Source organism: Chinchilla lanigera, unplaced genomic scaffold, assembly GCF_000276665.1.
Source record: "Chinchilla lanigera isolate Chin_1 unplaced genomic scaffold, ChiLan1.0 scaffold00036, whole genome shotgun sequence".
NCBI lineage: Eukaryota > Metazoa > Chordata > Mammalia > Rodentia > Chinchillidae > Chinchilla > Chinchilla lanigera.
In genome coordinates, this window is record NW_004955437.1 from 6,015,845 (window position 1) to 6,032,298 (window position 16,454).

The 16,454-nt window shown below is 58.9% G+C and overlaps 1 protein-coding gene and 2 long non-coding RNA genes across 8 annotated transcripts in view; 2 read left to right on the forward strand and 1 right to left on the reverse strand.

The window, feature by feature from the left end:
• Window positions 1–614: 614 nt before the first annotated feature.
• LOC102021174 lies at window positions 615–7,885 on the forward strand. Of its 2 annotated transcripts, XR_001235073.1 has the most exons (3): window positions 615–804; window positions 952–1,298; window positions 7,692–7,885. It is a non-coding gene; the product is annotated as an uncharacterized LOC102021174 (long non-coding RNA). The 2 variants fall into 2 exon arrangements; XR_001235072.1 differs by lacking the exon at window positions 7,692–7,885 and having other exon boundaries at window positions 952–1,340.
• Window positions 7,886–7,890: 5 nt separating this feature from the next.
• LOC106149109 lies at window positions 7,891–10,139 on the forward strand. Its single transcript, XR_001235071.1, has 3 exons — window positions 7,891–7,929; window positions 8,481–8,640; window positions 8,988–10,139. It is a non-coding gene; the product is annotated as an uncharacterized LOC106149109 (long non-coding RNA).
• Window positions 10,140–10,242: 103 nt separating this feature from the next.
• Window positions 10,243–16,454, reverse strand: part of Fgd2 (FYVE, RhoGEF and PH domain containing 2) — a 12,654-nt gene continuing 6,442 nt past the window's right edge. For 4 of the 5 annotated variants that reach the window (XM_005389626.2, XM_013516942.1, XM_005389628.2 and 1 more), the window contains exons 7-16: window positions 16,344–16,402; window positions 16,127–16,273; window positions 15,716–15,808; window positions 13,719–13,798; window positions 13,607–13,637; window positions 13,267–13,359; window positions 13,010–13,141; window positions 11,826–11,972; window positions 11,137–11,283; window positions 10,243–10,761 (exon numbers count right to left, since the gene is read on the reverse strand). In XM_005389626.2, the coding sequence (XP_005389683.1) occupies window positions 10,546–10,761; window positions 11,137–11,283; window positions 11,826–11,972; window positions 13,010–13,141; window positions 13,267–13,359; window positions 13,607–13,637; window positions 13,719–13,798; window positions 15,716–15,808; window positions 16,127–16,273; window positions 16,344–16,402 (1,145 nt within the window). In that variant the 3' untranslated portion in view covers window positions 10,243–10,545. The remainder of the gene's footprint in view (window positions 10,762–11,136; window positions 11,284–11,825; window positions 11,973–13,009; window positions 13,142–13,266; window positions 13,360–13,606; window positions 13,638–13,718; window positions 13,799–15,715; window positions 15,809–16,126; window positions 16,274–16,343; window positions 16,403–16,454) is intronic. The other variant, XM_005389627.2, reaches the window with a different exon arrangement.

The window sequence follows — 16,454 nt, forward strand, 5'->3', positions numbered from 1 at the left end:
ATACAAAATTTCTCCTTCTTTCCCTTCTCTTTTCCCACATCCCAGAAGCCCTTTACTCTTCGGTGGTTTCCTATCATTTCACAGTGTCTATCATACCTCCCGGCCCTGAACTTTGAACTCATGACCATCCTCCTGCCTCAGCCTCTCGAGTGCTGGGATTATAGGCAACTCTTGGTGCTTTTAACCTATGGTGTCAGAGCACACTGTGTGTTGCCTTGGAAGTACAAGTTGGATAAAAGTCCCAAGACCATACCTCATGCCAAGCGTAGTACTCCACACCTATAATCCTAGCTGCTCAGGAGGCTGAGGCAGGAGAATGGCAGGTCATAGCCCAGCCCTGACATTGAACTGAGATTCTGCCTCAAAACAAAACAAAATTTAAAGGGCTGGGGTTGTAGCCCAGTGGTACAGCACTTGCGCAGAATGACAAAGACCTCTGGTTCAATCCCCAATATTTTTTAAAAAGCCCACCCCTCAGGGGTGACCACCTTCCTGCCTAGATATTCTGGAGGCCCCTGGCCATCAGTGTTTGTTTGTTTTGTTTGTTGGCCATTGGTTTTGTGTGTGTGTGTGTGTGTGTGTGTGTGTGTGTGTGTGTGTTGTGGTACCGGGAATCGAATTCAGGACCTTGCACTTGCCAGGCAGGCGCTTGTGCCACTGAGCTAAACCCCCGGCCCTGGCCATCAGTTTTGACTGGCAAAGTCTAGGGACGCAGCCTGCGGACAGGAGGTCTCCTGTGGAGGTAGCCCTCGGCCACCAGGGCTGGGAAAGTCTTTTGCAACAGAGCTGACCGTTGGAACCCAGGTCAGGTATCCTTGAAAACTCTTTCAAAACAGTTTCCAATTCTCTGTCCAGAGCTGCTATTTATAGGATGATCTATGAATTCTTAAGAAAAAAAAAAAAAAAAAAAAAAAAGGAGAAACTTTGAGTGTTTGTGCTTCTCCAAAGCAGATGGAACGGAGAACGTGGCTGACCCAGGGCCGCTGGAGATCAGCGCTGCGCGCAGTCTGGTTTCCAGATCTGTCTTCGTCCCCATCTCTTTTCCTATAATTAAATCGACCTGAGAGATAAGATTACGGGCACCGTTTCATAACTTACCACTTACTCCACCGTGTGCTGCCTTCGAGGCTGAAATCGTTTCTGCGAAGCCTGTTTCCCGGCAGGGCACTGCTCGGCCCTCTCCCGCGCTTGAACGGCCGGCTTGCGCCACCTTCGCTGAGATCTCACTGGATTCCTTCCGGCGAAGCTAGACCTTCGCTGTGGCTTCTACTAAGAGCGACTTCCTAGGGGTGAAATTTGTGAGTTGAAGAGAAAGCGCTATGTAACACATTTTAACCTTATTTATTATTTTGTTTTACATTTTTTGTGTGTGTGTTTTGAAACAGGATCTTGCTATGTAGCCCAGGTTAGCCTCCAACTCCTGGGACTCCTCTTGCCTCAGCCTCCCAAGTGCTAGGATGACAGGCATGTGGCAGCGTGGTATTTTCCTCCCTCTCCCCCTCCCCACCCTCTCCCTCTTCTTCTTCTATCAGAGACAGGGTCTTGCCATATAGTTCAGGCTGGTCTTGAACTCACTATATAGCCCAGGCTTCCCTTGAGTTTGCAGTGACCCTCCTGCCTCAGCCTCCAAGTGCTGGAATCACAGCGCATAATTTAGCCCATAACAGCATTTCTGTGGATGTGCTAAGTAATGCTGGGACAGTCACACCTCTTAAAGCCTCTGTGTCCCCTCTTGGTAACAGGGAGACACCATATTTCCTTCCCCTGCTCACCCAGTTGACAATTAGATCTGTGTGTGGGAAGAATGAATCCTAGAGAACAGGATTATTCACATAAAAGCCATCATAACTGAGTTTGCCTAACCAAAGTGACCCACGTAGGTGTAGACTCAGCTGTAAACCACAGGTAGAAGAGTGTAGCGGTTATCACCTGCTGAGTAACAAACCATCCCGACACACTGTGCGAGGCAGGGGCTGGTGGCTTCTCAGAGCTCTGTGGCTGCGCTGGCTGGTGCTGAGCCATGGTCTGCTGGTGGTGTAGCTGGGATCCAGAGTGTAGGGGACTCCTGGCCTTCTTCCCAGTTGACAGAAGTGTTGACAAGCCCCTCCTGGGCTTCTTCCCAGTTGACAGAAGTGTTGCAGCTTCTGAAGTTTCACAGGGCCGCTTCTGCCACATCCTGTCCCCGGGGCATGTCACGGGCGCCCCAGATTCAAGGGGAGTGGAACTGAATCCACTAGGGGGTCCCAGAACAGCCTGGGACGTAGCCGTGGCCGTGCCTTGCTTGGAACTGGTGACTCCAGGGAGCCTGTGCGGAGTCCCCTGCCTGGCTCTGCCCTGCACCCACCCAACGCCCCCAGCACTCCCGCCCCACTGCCCCCCAACCTGCTGCCTGCGGCTCCAGCAGGGCCGGTGACCCCGCTGAGGCAGCAAAGGACTTTTGTCCTACTCCGGCCGCCCACTCTGCTTCCTGCAACCCCAGCCTGGCCGGGCACCTGCCCTTCCCTCAAAGTCCCCTGTCCTCAGAACTTCCAGTCATTCAGGCCTTGGAGAAATTTGACAATTTATTTTATTTTTGGTACCGGGAATTGAACTCATGACCTTGCGCTTGCTAAGCAGGTGCTTGTGCCACTGAGCTATATCCCCAGCCCAAAATTTGACAATTTATTTATTTATTTATTTATTTATTTATTTATTTATTTATTTATTTATTTATTTTCCTGGTACCAGGAATCAAACTCACAACCTTGCACTTGCCAGGCAGGCGCTGTGCCACTGAGCTAAATCCCCAGCCCCAATCTGACAAATTAGACTCTAAAAATTTTTTTTTTTTTTTGAGACAAGGTCTCACTACGTAGCCCAGGCTGGCCTCAAATTTGCTGAGATCCACCTGCCTCAGCCTCCTGACTGCTGGGATCAGCTGTGGTGGGATTAGCATGAGCTGAGCACTTTGGAGCCCTGTCACGCACGCCAAGGAGCCCTGTGATCAGAGGGCCACCGGCCCCGTCTGTGAGTGGGGAAGGAAGCAGGGAGCATGGAGTTTGAAGTGCTGTCCCCGAATGCACCCTGCTTCCTGGAGAGGCCACGGGGCGCCCGCGGCCTGCTGTGTGAGCCTGGGCCGCTGCCAACCTCTCTGTGCCACCCTGAGCCAGCGTGAGGGTCGGGGCAAGGGGCTCCCCGCCACCATCATTTTTCTTCTGTCTTTTTTTTTTTTTTGAGACAAGGTCTCACGACACAGTTCAGGCTGGCCTTGAGCTCATTCTGTAGCCCAGGTTGGCCCCAAACTCACAGCGATCCTCCTGCCTCAGCCTCCCGAGTGCTGGGGTTATAGGCATACGCTACCACGCCTGGACCACCACCATTTTTCTTTAAAGGTCTCATGCAGCACCTGGGCTGATCTGGGGACCAGGCCAGCGTGAGGTCCTTTCGCAGGGGAAAAGCCACACATCCGGTTTGCTGTGCCTGTGAGCAGAGTCTTCATAGGAGGGGAAGTTGGAAAAAATGGCCAGCCTGTGATGCTTTGTTAGCATTATTATTGTTGTTGTTTTGGTCCTGGGGATTGGATCAAGGGCTTTCACGCTGAGCTCCATCCCAAGCTCTTTTCTTTTCTTTTTTGAGATAGAATCCGCGAAGTTGCCCGGCTTGGTTTCCAACTGGAGACCTTCCTGCCTCAGCCTCTGTGAGTGCGGGGATCACCGGCACACACCATAACCAGTTGCTCGCTGCTTTTACACTCTTTAGATCAAGAACAATGTGTGGGGAGGAAACGCAGGGCACAGGCGTCTGGGGCGAGGCTGCTGCCGGCTGAGGATCCGCGCCCGGCCTGGAGTGCATCAGGGCTCAGTCTGGCGGCCAAGGCTGTTTTCTGGCCCTGCCCTGGGAAGGGCGTCTGTGCCCCCGGGTCCGCACAGCCTGCTGCATGTAGCGAAAGACAGGTGGCTTGGCCCCGTCTGAAGCCCCAGATTCGGCTGATTTCGATTCGCAGCGTCACTGTGCCGACGGGCCGCGTTCTGGGCATCTTGCGAGGGCGCAGCCTCGGCGCCTCCTGGGTGAAGGAAGCGGGCACCGAAGTCCGCGCGCAGCCGCCTCGGGCAGCCCAGGGGAAGCGGGACCAGGAGGGCGGAGCCAGGGCTGGCGGGCTCCGCCCAGGGCACAGGAGGGGGCAGAGGGTCGTGTCCATGGCCAGGTGGCCTTGTGAGCCCGCGGCTCTTTGATGGAGGTCCGGGTCAGGGACCTGGTTTGTCAGTCCCCGGGTGTCAATACGCCCACGCGGACAGGTTCAGGAGCCTGGCCTGGAATCCTGCCGGGGTGGGCTGGGGGAGGTGGGAGGGAGGACGCCGGGGCCGCTCCCTGGTGCCCAAGAGCACACAGGTCCCTGTGCGCTGGCAGAGGCAGTATTTCTGTGACTGTAACAACGTAGGGACAGCAAGGATGAGTGGGCACAGGGGGTTGGCCTGTTGGCCTGTCGCATCTGCACCAGGGAAGCCCCTCTCACCACAAAGGCCTTGGAGGCAGGCAGGGGCTGCAGGTGCAAAGGTCCTGAGGTAGCCTGAGCCTAGGAGGGAGAGTGTGAGGGGCAGCAGGGCCAGGTGGGCCTTGAGGAGGAGGATATCAGACAGGCTTCTAACCATGCTGCCCATGGATTGGAAACAAGCCCTGGAGTGGGGTTTTGTTTTGTTTTGTTGGTTTCTGGGGATTGAACCCTGGGCCTCACACTGAGCTCCATCCCCAGTCCTTTTTAAAACTCTTGAGACAGAGTCTCCCTGAATCTCGAAGTGCCCCAGGCTAGGTTCGAACTCACCATCCTCCTGCCTCAGCCTCCCAGAGTGCTGGGATTTAGATTTAAAATTATATATGTGCACCAGGGCACGGTAGCACACAACCTGTAATCTCAGCACCCAGGAGGCTGAGGCAGGAAGATCACTGCAAGGTCAAGGCCAGCCTGGGCTACATAGCGAGTTCAAGGCCAGCATAGCAAGACCCTGTCTCCAAAAACAAAGATAAAAGCAACCCCTCCATAATAGTAATAATAATCATCATCATCGGTGTGGAACATGACCACCAGGGGGCGCTCGGGGAGCAGGGAGGTTTCACCCACCGGGTGCTCTGCCGCAGAGGCTGCGGCTGGAACAGATTACCCCAGGAATGCAGGGCTGGCGGGGGAGCGAGTCCGAGAGAAGTTTGGATTTCACAGCAGAGCTGCCTGTGGCTCTGCCTCACTATCTCCGGAGCCCCCAGGCTCAGCGCGGCTGGGGGCGGCTGGGGTGTGAGGTCAGCAGACTACCAGCCGGACTTGAAGGTGTGTGCAGCTGTTTTGCATCCAGTCCCTGCTTAAATTACTGCACTTGCAAAACTGTTTTGTTTTTTTTTTTTTTTTTTTTTTGACAGTCTCACTATGTAGCCCAGGCTGGTCTTGAACTCCCAGCAATCTTCCTGCCTCAGCCTTGTGAGTGCTGGGATGGTGGGAATGTGCCACCAGGCCCGGCTTTTTTTTTTTTTTTTTTTTGAAAGGAATGGAGGCTCAAACTCACAGCCTGGCACACGTTAGGCAAGTGCTCTCCCACAGAGCTGTGTCCCCAGTCCTTTTTATTTTTACTTCTTTATTTTGAGATAAGGTGTCACTAAATTGCCCAGGCTGGCCTGCAGCTATAGATCTTCCCGTCTGAAGCTCCTGAGTAGCTGGGGTTACAGGCGTGTGCCACCACGCCCAGCCTTTTCCTTGGAAGGGCCCTTATGTCTTTACATTTTTAAACTGTGAAAAGGTGACACACCTACCACGATGCCTAAAGTGTGTAAACAGGCCAGGCGTGGTGGCACACACCTGTAATCCCAGCACTCAGGAGGCTGAGGCAGGAGGATAGCCACACATTTGAGGACAGCCTGGGCTACATATAAAGCCAAAATAATAATAATAATAATAATAAAATTTGAACTTCAGGCAGACAGCAAAACATCAAACAAACAAAAAACCCCACAAGTGCCTGCCTGGCAAGCACAAGATCCTGAGTCCGATTCTTGGTACCAAAAAAAAAACAAACCCCTGAATGTGGGTGCTGAGGCTCAAAGCAGCACCGTCATAGTCATCCCCACATGGAGTAAACTCTCATCCTTCAGCGGGTGCCTGGTAGATAGACCGGGGTGTCCCCACCCCAAGAAAAGACCCCTCCATCCCAAGGACAATGGGTGCCACCCTGGGCCGCCTCATGGGGGATCTCACTGTAGGACACTGAGGTAAAGGAGCTGATTCAGGTCGGGAGGTGGGAGCCGGGACCTCGCTCCCTTGACACCCCACCCCCACCCCGCAAAGGCAAAATCCGAGGTCAGAAGGCAGGGAGGACCTGCCGGGCAGTGGGCAGGGCGAGGCGGGGGTCGTGGGGGTTCTGGGACTGGGACTGTCCCCCTGCCCGAGCTCACAGAGCCACATGAGAAAGGGTTCAACTGTGGGTGTCGGGGGTGACGGAAAGGCGTGGGGAAGTGAGCGCTTTATGAGGTGTGAGCAAAAATGCCGTGACTGCTGCTCTCCCGAGCGCTGTCCAGCGGACACGCAGCTCATGTCCTCACCCACCCTAGTCACCGGATTGGGCCCCATGCCACCCCTGGCTCTTCCCCAAACTCAAAACAACCACAAAGGGAAAGTGCTTTGAATCCATTCAGGATATTAGGGCAGGCACAACAGTGCCACTGAAGACCCTCGCGAAAGAGGACTCCAGAGCTGCTGCCGGAGTGGTGCGGACCATGGGCCGAGTGAGTCCGAAGCCCAGGGAGGGGCGGGAGGGGCTGAGGGCAGAGCTCTTTACGATGAAAACACTGAAGCAGAAGCATGTGCTGCACGTCCCGGTCCTGCCTTATCCAGCACACCCCACACTGCACAGGCTGGGGTGCCCACCGCACTGCCCCCTGCACCCCACCCCGCCCTGCCTCAAGGCCACCTGCACAGCCTCAGGCAGCCTGAGCCCCCAGAAGCGCAGGGACCAGGGTTTCCGAGTGCCCCAACAGTTTAAACAGCCCCGGTGCCAGCCCTGCAGCGACTCTGCCCACACGGCTCCACCCTCAACACTGCGAAAACCCCGAAAAGGCCATTGAGGGGGACATGGGAGAGCAGTGCCCACGGCCCAGTCCATGACTTGTGGCTGACGGGGACAGGGATGGAGGAGGGGTGTGTGTGGCCTGCCCGGAGGACCACGCTGGTCCAGGGCAGGTCCTGTACCTGGGGAAGACGTCCCAGGGGAAGGTGGTACAAGGCCAGGTCCTGCCCACCAGGCCCGACCAGCTTCCCGGAAGTGGAGACACTTCTGGAAGGACCTTCAGTGGTGAAAATTAGAGGCCCTTGGAGTCATTAAGCCCGGGACGCTCAGTGTTATCAGGTGAAGAATCCATGCTGAGGGCCCCCAGGGGGTGTTGGGGCCTCCCACGTCACACAGTCCCCACCAGGAAGAGCCCTGAACTCTACACATCCATCCCTCCCTGGCACCTGAGGGCTGCCTGCACTGGCCATCACATCCTGATCCCATATCTCCACGGGTGGGTGGAATAAATGGCCATGTGCTGCCTGAAGCTCACAGTTAGGGCCACAGCACTGGTGTCAGTAGGGGTATGAGTGACCACAGTGACAGGCCAGGACCCAGGGCGGGGCAGGCCAGGCTGGGAGAGTCCCCCTTCAGTGTGGGAAAAGCCTCTTGTCTCTGTGATTACAGAAGTCCCCTGTGATGCTGGGAAAGCACAGACATCCAGAGCCATTCTGTAGCAGCCAGTCCTCACCCTGGGGGGCATTACCCACCATGCACTTTGGCCTCCAGCTCTGAGAGAGGATGACGGAGACCACTATGGAGCAGCCCCAAGCAGGACTTAAATTAACCAACTGGCTTTCTGTGTGTACTTGTGAACCTGTCCAAAGCCTAGGCTGCTTGTCTGGACGTGGGCAACGGACTCATAGTAAGTGAACCTGTGTGAGTCACTGATCCCTACTAAAACCTGTAATGGTGGATGAAGCTGGAAAATCTCAAAGGATAAGACAAGATCACAGTCAATCTGGATCCAGTCTCAACTAGAGAAAGACTATAACCTCAGGCATCTCACTCAGGTGGATTAATTTAATCCTTCTTAAGGATTAATTGAGCTGGGCTGTGGTGGTCCACACCTGTAATCCCAGCACTCGGGAGGCTGAGGCAGGAGGATCACTGTGAGTTTGAGACCAGCCTGATCTACAAAGTGAGCTCAAGCCTAGCCTGAACTGCATAGCGAGACCCTGTCTCAAAAAGACAAAAAAAAAAAAAAGAAAAAAAGGATTAATTGAATACCTTCCTTGGAGAAGTCCTTGAGTGGTTCTACCCTTCTTGAGTACTCCCCTCCCTTCTGATAACTAAGTAAATGCGGGCCACCCAGAGAAGGTCTTAGTCTTAGCCCCGAGAGAATCTCGAATTCTGTGAGAGGGCTTTGATCCTCCAGGAGCCCTGAAATCATTCCATTTGCCTCTTTTTATTTAGCTTTCGCTGTACATTCGTTCAGGAGATTGTAGACCTGATCAGCCCCCAATAACTAAGGGATAGTATTCACCCGATACGGTGGGTCCCACGCAGCACCACCACAGCGTCTGGGTGGCACTGAGAGTGAACGAAACGATTGCCAATGCCTGCACTGTGCCTGGTGAGTGCTTAGAACGGTTAGCTCCTTCTGTGGCAGTTCTGCTGCTGTTACTGTTTTGTTTGTTTTTGAGACGCAAGAAGGCCTCAAACCCAAGATCCTCCCTCCTCAGCCTCTGCAGTGCCAGGATTACAGGCACAGACCTCCACCCTGTGCATAGCTCCGAGACGCATCACAGATACTGTTGCATGCCAGGAGATGAGGATGTAAAACTTATTCAAGATTCTTAGGGCTGGGGATTTAGCTCAGTGGCACAGCACCTGCCTGGCAAGCACAATGTCGTGAGTTCGATTCCCCATACCCGAAAAAAACCAAAAAAAAAAGATTCTTTCTTATTTTCTTTCCGGCAGTGCTGGGGATGGGACCAGGCCCCCTGAGATCTACAGCTTCCTGTGGAAGAGTTGCGTCACTCTCCAGGGTAGGGTGCCTCAGTTTCCCTGATGTGTTCCCGCCAGCGGGCAGAAGTGTGTTTAATGAGTCTCCCGTGGCCATGGGCAGCAAGATGGGCTCTCACCCTCCAGTCTGTGACACCACCGTGTTCCCCGCTGAGTTCTCAGAATCGTAGCTGCAGGTTTTAGGGTGCAGTCAGGAAGCCGGGGGGCTCATGATTAGAATGCTGGGTGCACCAGACCTGGTCCTCAGACCTCTTCCTTATGTCTTGGTCACTTGGTTTTTTTTATTTGGAATAAGGGGGTTGAGTCCCAGGCCTGGCACAGCTCGGTGAGCACGCTCTTGCTGAGCTCCCTCCCAGAACATTGAACATTTCCCGATAGCCTCTCACAGAGTTGCCCAGGCAGATCTCAAACCTCAATCCTCCTGCCTCAGCCTTCCGAGCAGCTGGGATTATAGGCACCCAGCTTTCATGCGTGATTTGGATGCCAATTGCTCTGCAGCTCCTGCCCTGCCCCTGCCTGGCTGCAGTGGCCACAAGCTGGCACCATGAGAGCCTGGCCGTCTGCTGCTCCCAGCCTGCCCTGTGGTGGTCTCCTCACAGGCACCAGGCAGCCCCCAGCCCCAGGACCTTGGCAGCTGCTGCCCCCAGCATGTGCTTCCCTTAATCCTTCTTCTGGATTGTTCTTTTAACATCTTTAAATGCCCTGCAGGAGGATTGTGGCCTTGGGCAGAGTCGGGTGACCTGCTGGGCAAAGGTGATCGTGTCAGTGGCAAAAACAGCGCCTTGTCCGTTCTCCCCACTTCTAGGCCAGAAGCCATCAGGGTGGGTGGCTGAGGACAACTGACCCCTGGCGCCCCCTGGTGGTCTCTCAGGAAAACACAGCCTCTTCTGCCGGCAGAGCGGGCTGGGTTTGTACGCAGGATCCTCCTGCCTCAGCCTCCTGAGTGCTGAGATTCCAGGCAGGTGCCACCATGCCTGTTTTGCGATTGTGATTCTTGACGATAAATGAAATAATCCATGTAAAACGCCGAGCGTGGGGCCGCCCAATGGGCTTGCTACGATGACCGCTGTCCAGCCAGAGCTTGCCAGGTGCCCGACCCAGGAGGGGTTTGCTTTCTCTTTCACCCCGTACCCCAGGCCGCACTTGAGACACTGCTGGTTCCCCCCAGAAACACCACCGCCTCCCCTGGCCGGATCAAAGAAGCCAGACACAGCACCGGGTGTTTTTAATTCTAAAACGGACTTGCATCTGTTCGTCATCTGAAGACCCTGAGGGCCCAGGCGGCAGCCTGCTGGGACCTGGGCTGTGAAGCAGAGTCCTGGGTCACCCGGACCCTCCTAGTGTCGGCTCAGGAGCCACCTCCACCAGCAAACGGGGACCTTTGGTCGCTGCTCCGTGAAGGGACAGTCCCGCCTTGGCCCGGTGGTGAACCAGGGCGCACGCCCGGCAGACGCCAAGACCAGGTCACGTGACGGCCGGGGTGGGGCGGGGCAGGGGCCGGGAGCCGGGCGGGTCAGTCTGACAGCACGGCCGGGTCGGGTGCCTCGGGGATCTCGCCACCCGCCACCCGCCCCACGGCCTCCACCCAGCGGCCCCGCAGCTCCTCCGTCTCAGCCCGGAACGTGAACAGCTGGCCCGACTGCTGCAGCTGGAAGGCGCGTGGGTCCCCCTGCGGCCCGGCGGTCACCTGGTAGCCCAGCAGTGGGATGGTGGTGAGTGCCCGCACGTCCTGCCGGACAGAGCAGTGGCGGCTGTCAGCCCGGGGCCTTGGCACTGAGCTGCGGCCCCAGCCCCTTCTATTTTTTATTTAGAGGGAGGGTCTCCTGAAGTTGCAAAGTGGCCCAGGCTGGGCTCAAACATGGGATCCTCCTGCCTCAGCCTCCCAGAATGTCGGGGTTACAGGTGTAGGTCACTGTGCCTGGCTTAATCAAAGGCAGCTGTGAGGCTGCTCTCCCCCAAGCCCCCGAAGGTGGGCAGGCTGGCGAAGGGACTGGAGAGCAGGGAGAATAACCTGCCTCCCACCCGGCTCTGAAACCCCCAGCCCTTTCCTGGGCCTGTTTCCCTGCCGGCCGGAGCCGGCGGGTGCGCAGAGGGCAGGTGCTACCTGCGGGGCTGCGTAGACGTAGAGCACGAGGGGGTCGTCCCGGGGGATCACGCACCAGCTCCGGCTGCTGTTCCGGCCCCACCTGTCCCCAAGCAGCTGCAGGAAGCCGCTCATCACGCTGCCGTCGGGCCCGGCTGCAGCCCCTTTCTGCGGCAGAGGGGGACAGCAGGGACAGAGCAATGTGGGGCCGGGGGCGCCCAGGGCAGGGCTGAGGGGGAGAGGGCAGGTGTCCTGGAACAGGAGGGTGCCTTGTGTGGTCCGCAGGGACGCTGGCCCTTCTACCTGTCCTTTAAGAGGGTTGTGCGGGCAGCCAGTGTCTGGGCCCACGACACGGGATTTGCGGTGCACTGTGGGGTCCCCAGAGCTGCACGGGCTGCCCTGTGCCCTTGGGGGTTACGTCTCTGGACCCGGGTCTCCCTGGGAAAGAACCAGCAGCCCGGATCTGCAGTCTGCCTGCCTGGAGCCTCCGTGTCCCCTCCCGTGACTGCGCCGGGCCACAGGGCGGTGAACAGGGCGGGTCGGGGTGGCCACGCCAGCACTGCTGGGCCGGGGAGTCTGCCCGACAGCCTGCGGCCGAGGGCCTCCTTGTGGGGGCAGGCCCTGTCCTGTTCCATCTGGACGGGCACCGGGCGAGGGCCTGAGGGCAGACAGCAGGACAGGATGACACGGTGGCCCTGTGGCGGCCTCACCTGCAGGATGCCCCGCCTCCGGTCCTCGCGCTCCTCGGGCAGCACGCGGCCGGTGAGGAAGGTGTAGCAGGCCGCGCACACGCGGTGCAGCTGGCCCCGGTCGTACTGCAGCTCGGCGCGGTAGTCGGAGCAGCGGGCGCAGACGACCTGCGGGCGGGCGGGGACACTGGCCTGAGGGGCCGCCTTGGCGGGGTGGGCGGAGGACGGGGGTCAAGAGGAAGGAGCAAGAGCCCGGGCGGCACTGCAGGGCTGGTCCTTAGCTGGCCGAGGTCGGGAAGTCCCACACCTGGCCTCACAGGTGTCCCCTCCCTCTGCCCACACTGCCCCCTGCTGGCCAGCTCGCTTTTGCAGGCGTCCCTCAGCCACGGGAGAACCCGGCTGTCCCGGCCAGCCGGTGGGGGAAGAGAGGGAGCAGAGGGAGGAGGCACGGCCCTGTCACCGCGCCCAGTGGCGGCCCCGCCCTCCCAGGTACCCTGGGGCAGGCGGGGGAGACAGAAACTGGCACCCAGGTCACCGGGACGGTGACTCAGCAGCAGCCAGGCGGAGCTGTGAGAACCAGAGGCAGGACCGGGCGGCCCCACACAGCAGGGCTCTTTATTTGGTGCGGTGCTGGGACAAAGCCAGCGCCTGCTGGAGGCCAGGCAAGTGCCCCCGCTGGAGCCGGAGCCGCCTCCGAGGAGTTTTTAAATTGAGAAATATAAATTAATATAGTGAGTAAATACTCATTTTCCCTCCTGCTGCTACATGCATTTATTAATTATTATTATTATTTCGAGACAAGGTCTCACTATGCAGTTCAAGCTGGCCTGGAACTCACTATGTAGCCCAGGCTGGCCTTGAACTCACAACGATCCTCCTGCCTCAGCCTCCTGAGTGCTGGGATGACAGGCGTGCACCGCCACGCCCGGTGGTTTTTAAGAGGTTACAGAACTGCTTACAAGGTTGCAAGTGTGAATGGGCTCAAGGCTCGGGGCCAGCTGCGAGTGCCCTCTCCCTCATAGACGGGAGCCACCAGGCGGCCTGGGGAAGTGACTGTCACCTGCACCTGGATGCATGCGTGCCCTCGGTGCTAGAGTCGCTTGTGTCCCGGCTGCGGCGGGATGCGCGCACCGCCCTGGCCCCCGCCCCCGGGGTCAGCCACAGAACCCGTGGGGTGCCCGTGCCGAGGGCTGGCGGGCACTCACGTAGCCGCAGGCTCGGCAGTGGTGGCGCCGGCGCGTCAGGGCGTTGAAGGGCTCCTGGCAGCGCATGCACATGGTCACCATCTTGTCGCGCACCCACTGTGGGGCCCGGAGGCCCAGCTCCTCGGACTGCAGCTGCAAGGGGCGAGGGGCGCAGCGGGAGCTCAGGCGCGGGGCTGGAGCTGTCCCAGCAGGTGATGCCCCCGCCCCTCCATGCTGGCCTTGGGAGCCCGAGAGGGAGCGAGCCCCATTTCCTGTACCTCCTGCTCCTGGGCATCGCCTTCCGGCCCCTGGGCCGCAGCCTTGAAGGTCTCGTTCCGCCTCTCGATGTGGTCCACGGCGGCCTGGCAGGCCTGGGGCGTGGGGTCGGGCGTTGAGGGAGGATGGGCGGGCAGCTTCCGGACATCTACCCGCCTGGCACCCAACAGTCACCGCCCCCAGCCCCCCTGCAAGCTCCGGGTACCAAGCATGCGCTGGGTGACGTCAGCCCCGGGCCGCACAGGCCCAGAGGGGGCAAGGGATGCACCCAGCGGACCTGAACACAGGGCCAACCCCAGCCCGCCGGTGGGCAGCGCCTCAGGCAGAGCAGGGAGGCCGTACCTGCATCCAGGAGATCATCTCTTCCTGGGACCTGCGGGAGGGGGCGCGTGAGGCCGGCGGGGCGGCGGGTGAGTGTCCGGGAGTCCCAGACGTCCCCGGCGTCCCCACCTACCGGGCCTGCAGCTCCAGGGTGCGCTGCCTCCCCGACACCAGGAAGGAGTGCGGGAACTCGGAGTCAGGCAGTGGCCGCACCTGTAGGGCCGGGGTGGGAGGGAGGGAGGGAGGGCGGCACCAGTCAGCCTGGCGCCCAGGGACCAGTCACGTTCAGGGCACAGGGACAGGGAGCGCGTGGCCACCTCCTAGTCCTGCTGAGCCAGCCGGTGCCCGGGCCTCTGGCTGTCCTGTGCTCACTCTCTCTCTCTGTCTCTTCCCCTCTGTGTGTTACTGGACAGTGCACTGTTTTTATTTTGCAGGGTTAGGGTCTGCCCAGTCTGTCCGGTGCCACTGTGCCATTGAGAAAAGGGTCCCCTGCCCCCAGGTGCTTTACTGACATCTGCTGGCAAACTGGCATCATACCCGGGTTTTGTTGGTTGGTACAAAACAGTTGACTGCCATCTGCCGGGCAACGCTTGCTATGAATATCCAACCTATGACTGTGTACCATAGTCGGCTGATCTGTGGTCGGCTGTAGACAGCGCCTCTTAGAATGAGATGTCCTGTGCAGTGCACAACCTGCACAGCTGTACATAGCGTCCCCAGGGGTCTGTGTGCTTACACCCTTTCTTTCTTTTTAGGCCAGCCCTGAGCAGGATGGCAAAGCAATAAGATCACGTCCGGCTGTGGGGAGAATCAGATGCTGAGGTTGAGAATCAGCTCCTGCACTCAGGAAGGAGGAGGCTGGGTGTCATAGGCCAGGCTGCCTTCACACCAGACTTAGAAATGGTTCTGCAGACTCCGCGCTGTGGGCAGTGCTGCACCCGCCATACCCAGGCTGCTCAGAAGGAGGCACTGGGTGGCAGCTAGTTCACCAGGAGGGCCCAGCAAGTTTCTCTTTGCTGCTGGGATCAAACCCCAGGCCTTATGTCCACCCGCAGGCCCTTTGCACAGAGCTCCATCCCTGCCCCCACCGTGAGATGGGTCTCATTAAGTCTCTAAGTTACCCAGCTGGGCTTGAACTAGCAATCCTCCTGACTCAGCCTCCCAGAGTGCTGGGATGGACACCGTGGCTGCTTCAGGACGGGAAGGGAGACTCCCCAGGTGGGGGCCTCGGCTTCCATGATCCTCAGGCCGCTCCACATGGGGCAGTGTGGGACAGGGAGTGCGTGGAGGGATCTCGAGTGCCTCTGGAGGGATCAGGGCTGTAGGGCAGGCATGAGGGTGAGGCACTGCTTCCGGGCCAGGCCTGAAGACACAGGACATACTGGGCTTGGTGCGGAAGCCCGGCAGGGGCATGGGGGCTGGGCTCAAACCCTATCACCGTGTGGGCCCAGGCAAGAAGACTCCCAAGGCCCTGTGGCTCTAAGTGCCAGGGGGACACTGCACCCTGCTACACCTTCCCTTGGTGGGCGATGGTTCCACGGTGGACAGCATGCGGCCATTCCACTGACTGTGGACTCTCTCATTTTATTTTAGTTTGTGATATAGGGGCTCGAACCCAGGCCCTTTGCCCTGAGCCACATCCCCAGCCCCTGGGGATTGCACTGTCTTTATTTTGTAGCATTAGGGTTTATTTTGAGACAGAGTCTTGCTGAATGGATAAACCACCCAGACTGGCCTCAAACTCGAGATCCTCCTGCCTCAGCCTCCTGGGTTGCTGGAATTAGATACGTGCACAACTGTGCCCAGCTAAAATTATTTTTAAAAGACCACAAAAAACACACCCCAAGTGCCAGGAAATAACATCAGCCCTCCACTGAGGTCATCAGGAGGCTCTGAGGGGAGGGTGCCGTCAGTGGACACCGTGACAGCCCTGTCCCCACCCTGGCACGAGCATCCCTGGGTAGCCAGGGGTGAGGGCAGCAGACGGCGGGGAAGGCAGAGCCAGGCCAGGGGCTCAGCACCCTGGAGAGCGGTGGGTGCCCCCGGGGAGCACCAGGGACTCAGGCTCCCGAGGCCCCATGGGGATCCAGCTGGTCCCCGAAGCCCTGGGCAGCGAGGCGCAGGACCCACCTTCATCCCTGCCACGTCGATGCGGGTCCGCACCTGGAAGTGGGCGCCCACCTGCAGGACCCGGGGCACGCAGTACAGCAGCATGTTGTTGAACTGCAGGGGACACGGGGTGAGCCGGGCACCACAGTCCCCTTCCTCCCGCCACTTCCGGGACGGCTCTCGGGGCTCCCAGGTGACCGGAGGAGGGGAGGATGGGTGGGGCGAGGATGGGCACCCAGGGGTCGCCTTGCCCATGGCCCGCAGAAGCCACCAGGCTGCTCCAGGGCTCAGGCGCCAGGGCTGATGGAGATGTACACCTCCAAGTGGGACCCCATGCCGGATCTCAGGGGAGCCCCTGGCTTTTGGGGGTGAAGCGGGCCGTTTCTCCTGGTGCCGGCTGCTGGGTGGGCACCGGGGCCTGGGACGCCCTACCAAGAAGAGGTAGCGCTCCATGGGGTCGCGGCGGCGGGAGGAGATCTTGAGCACCGGGCCCTCGCGGAGCAGCGCGTTGGAGGGGTCCACGATGTCGTCGTCCAGGCCCAGGCGCTGGTACACGGCCCACAGGTCCTGCAGCCGCTCCTGCCGGGGCGACACCCTCAGCCGGGCCCTGCCACCCCGGGGGAGCGGCGGGGGCCGGGCGGGACCTCACCATCTCGGCGATGGCGGCGTTGGAGTGCTGCGCGGCTGCGGAGATCACGTCCAGGGCCCCTGGGGACCGCAGCCCGGTCGCGCCCGGTCAGGCAGGCGCGGGAGCCGGGGC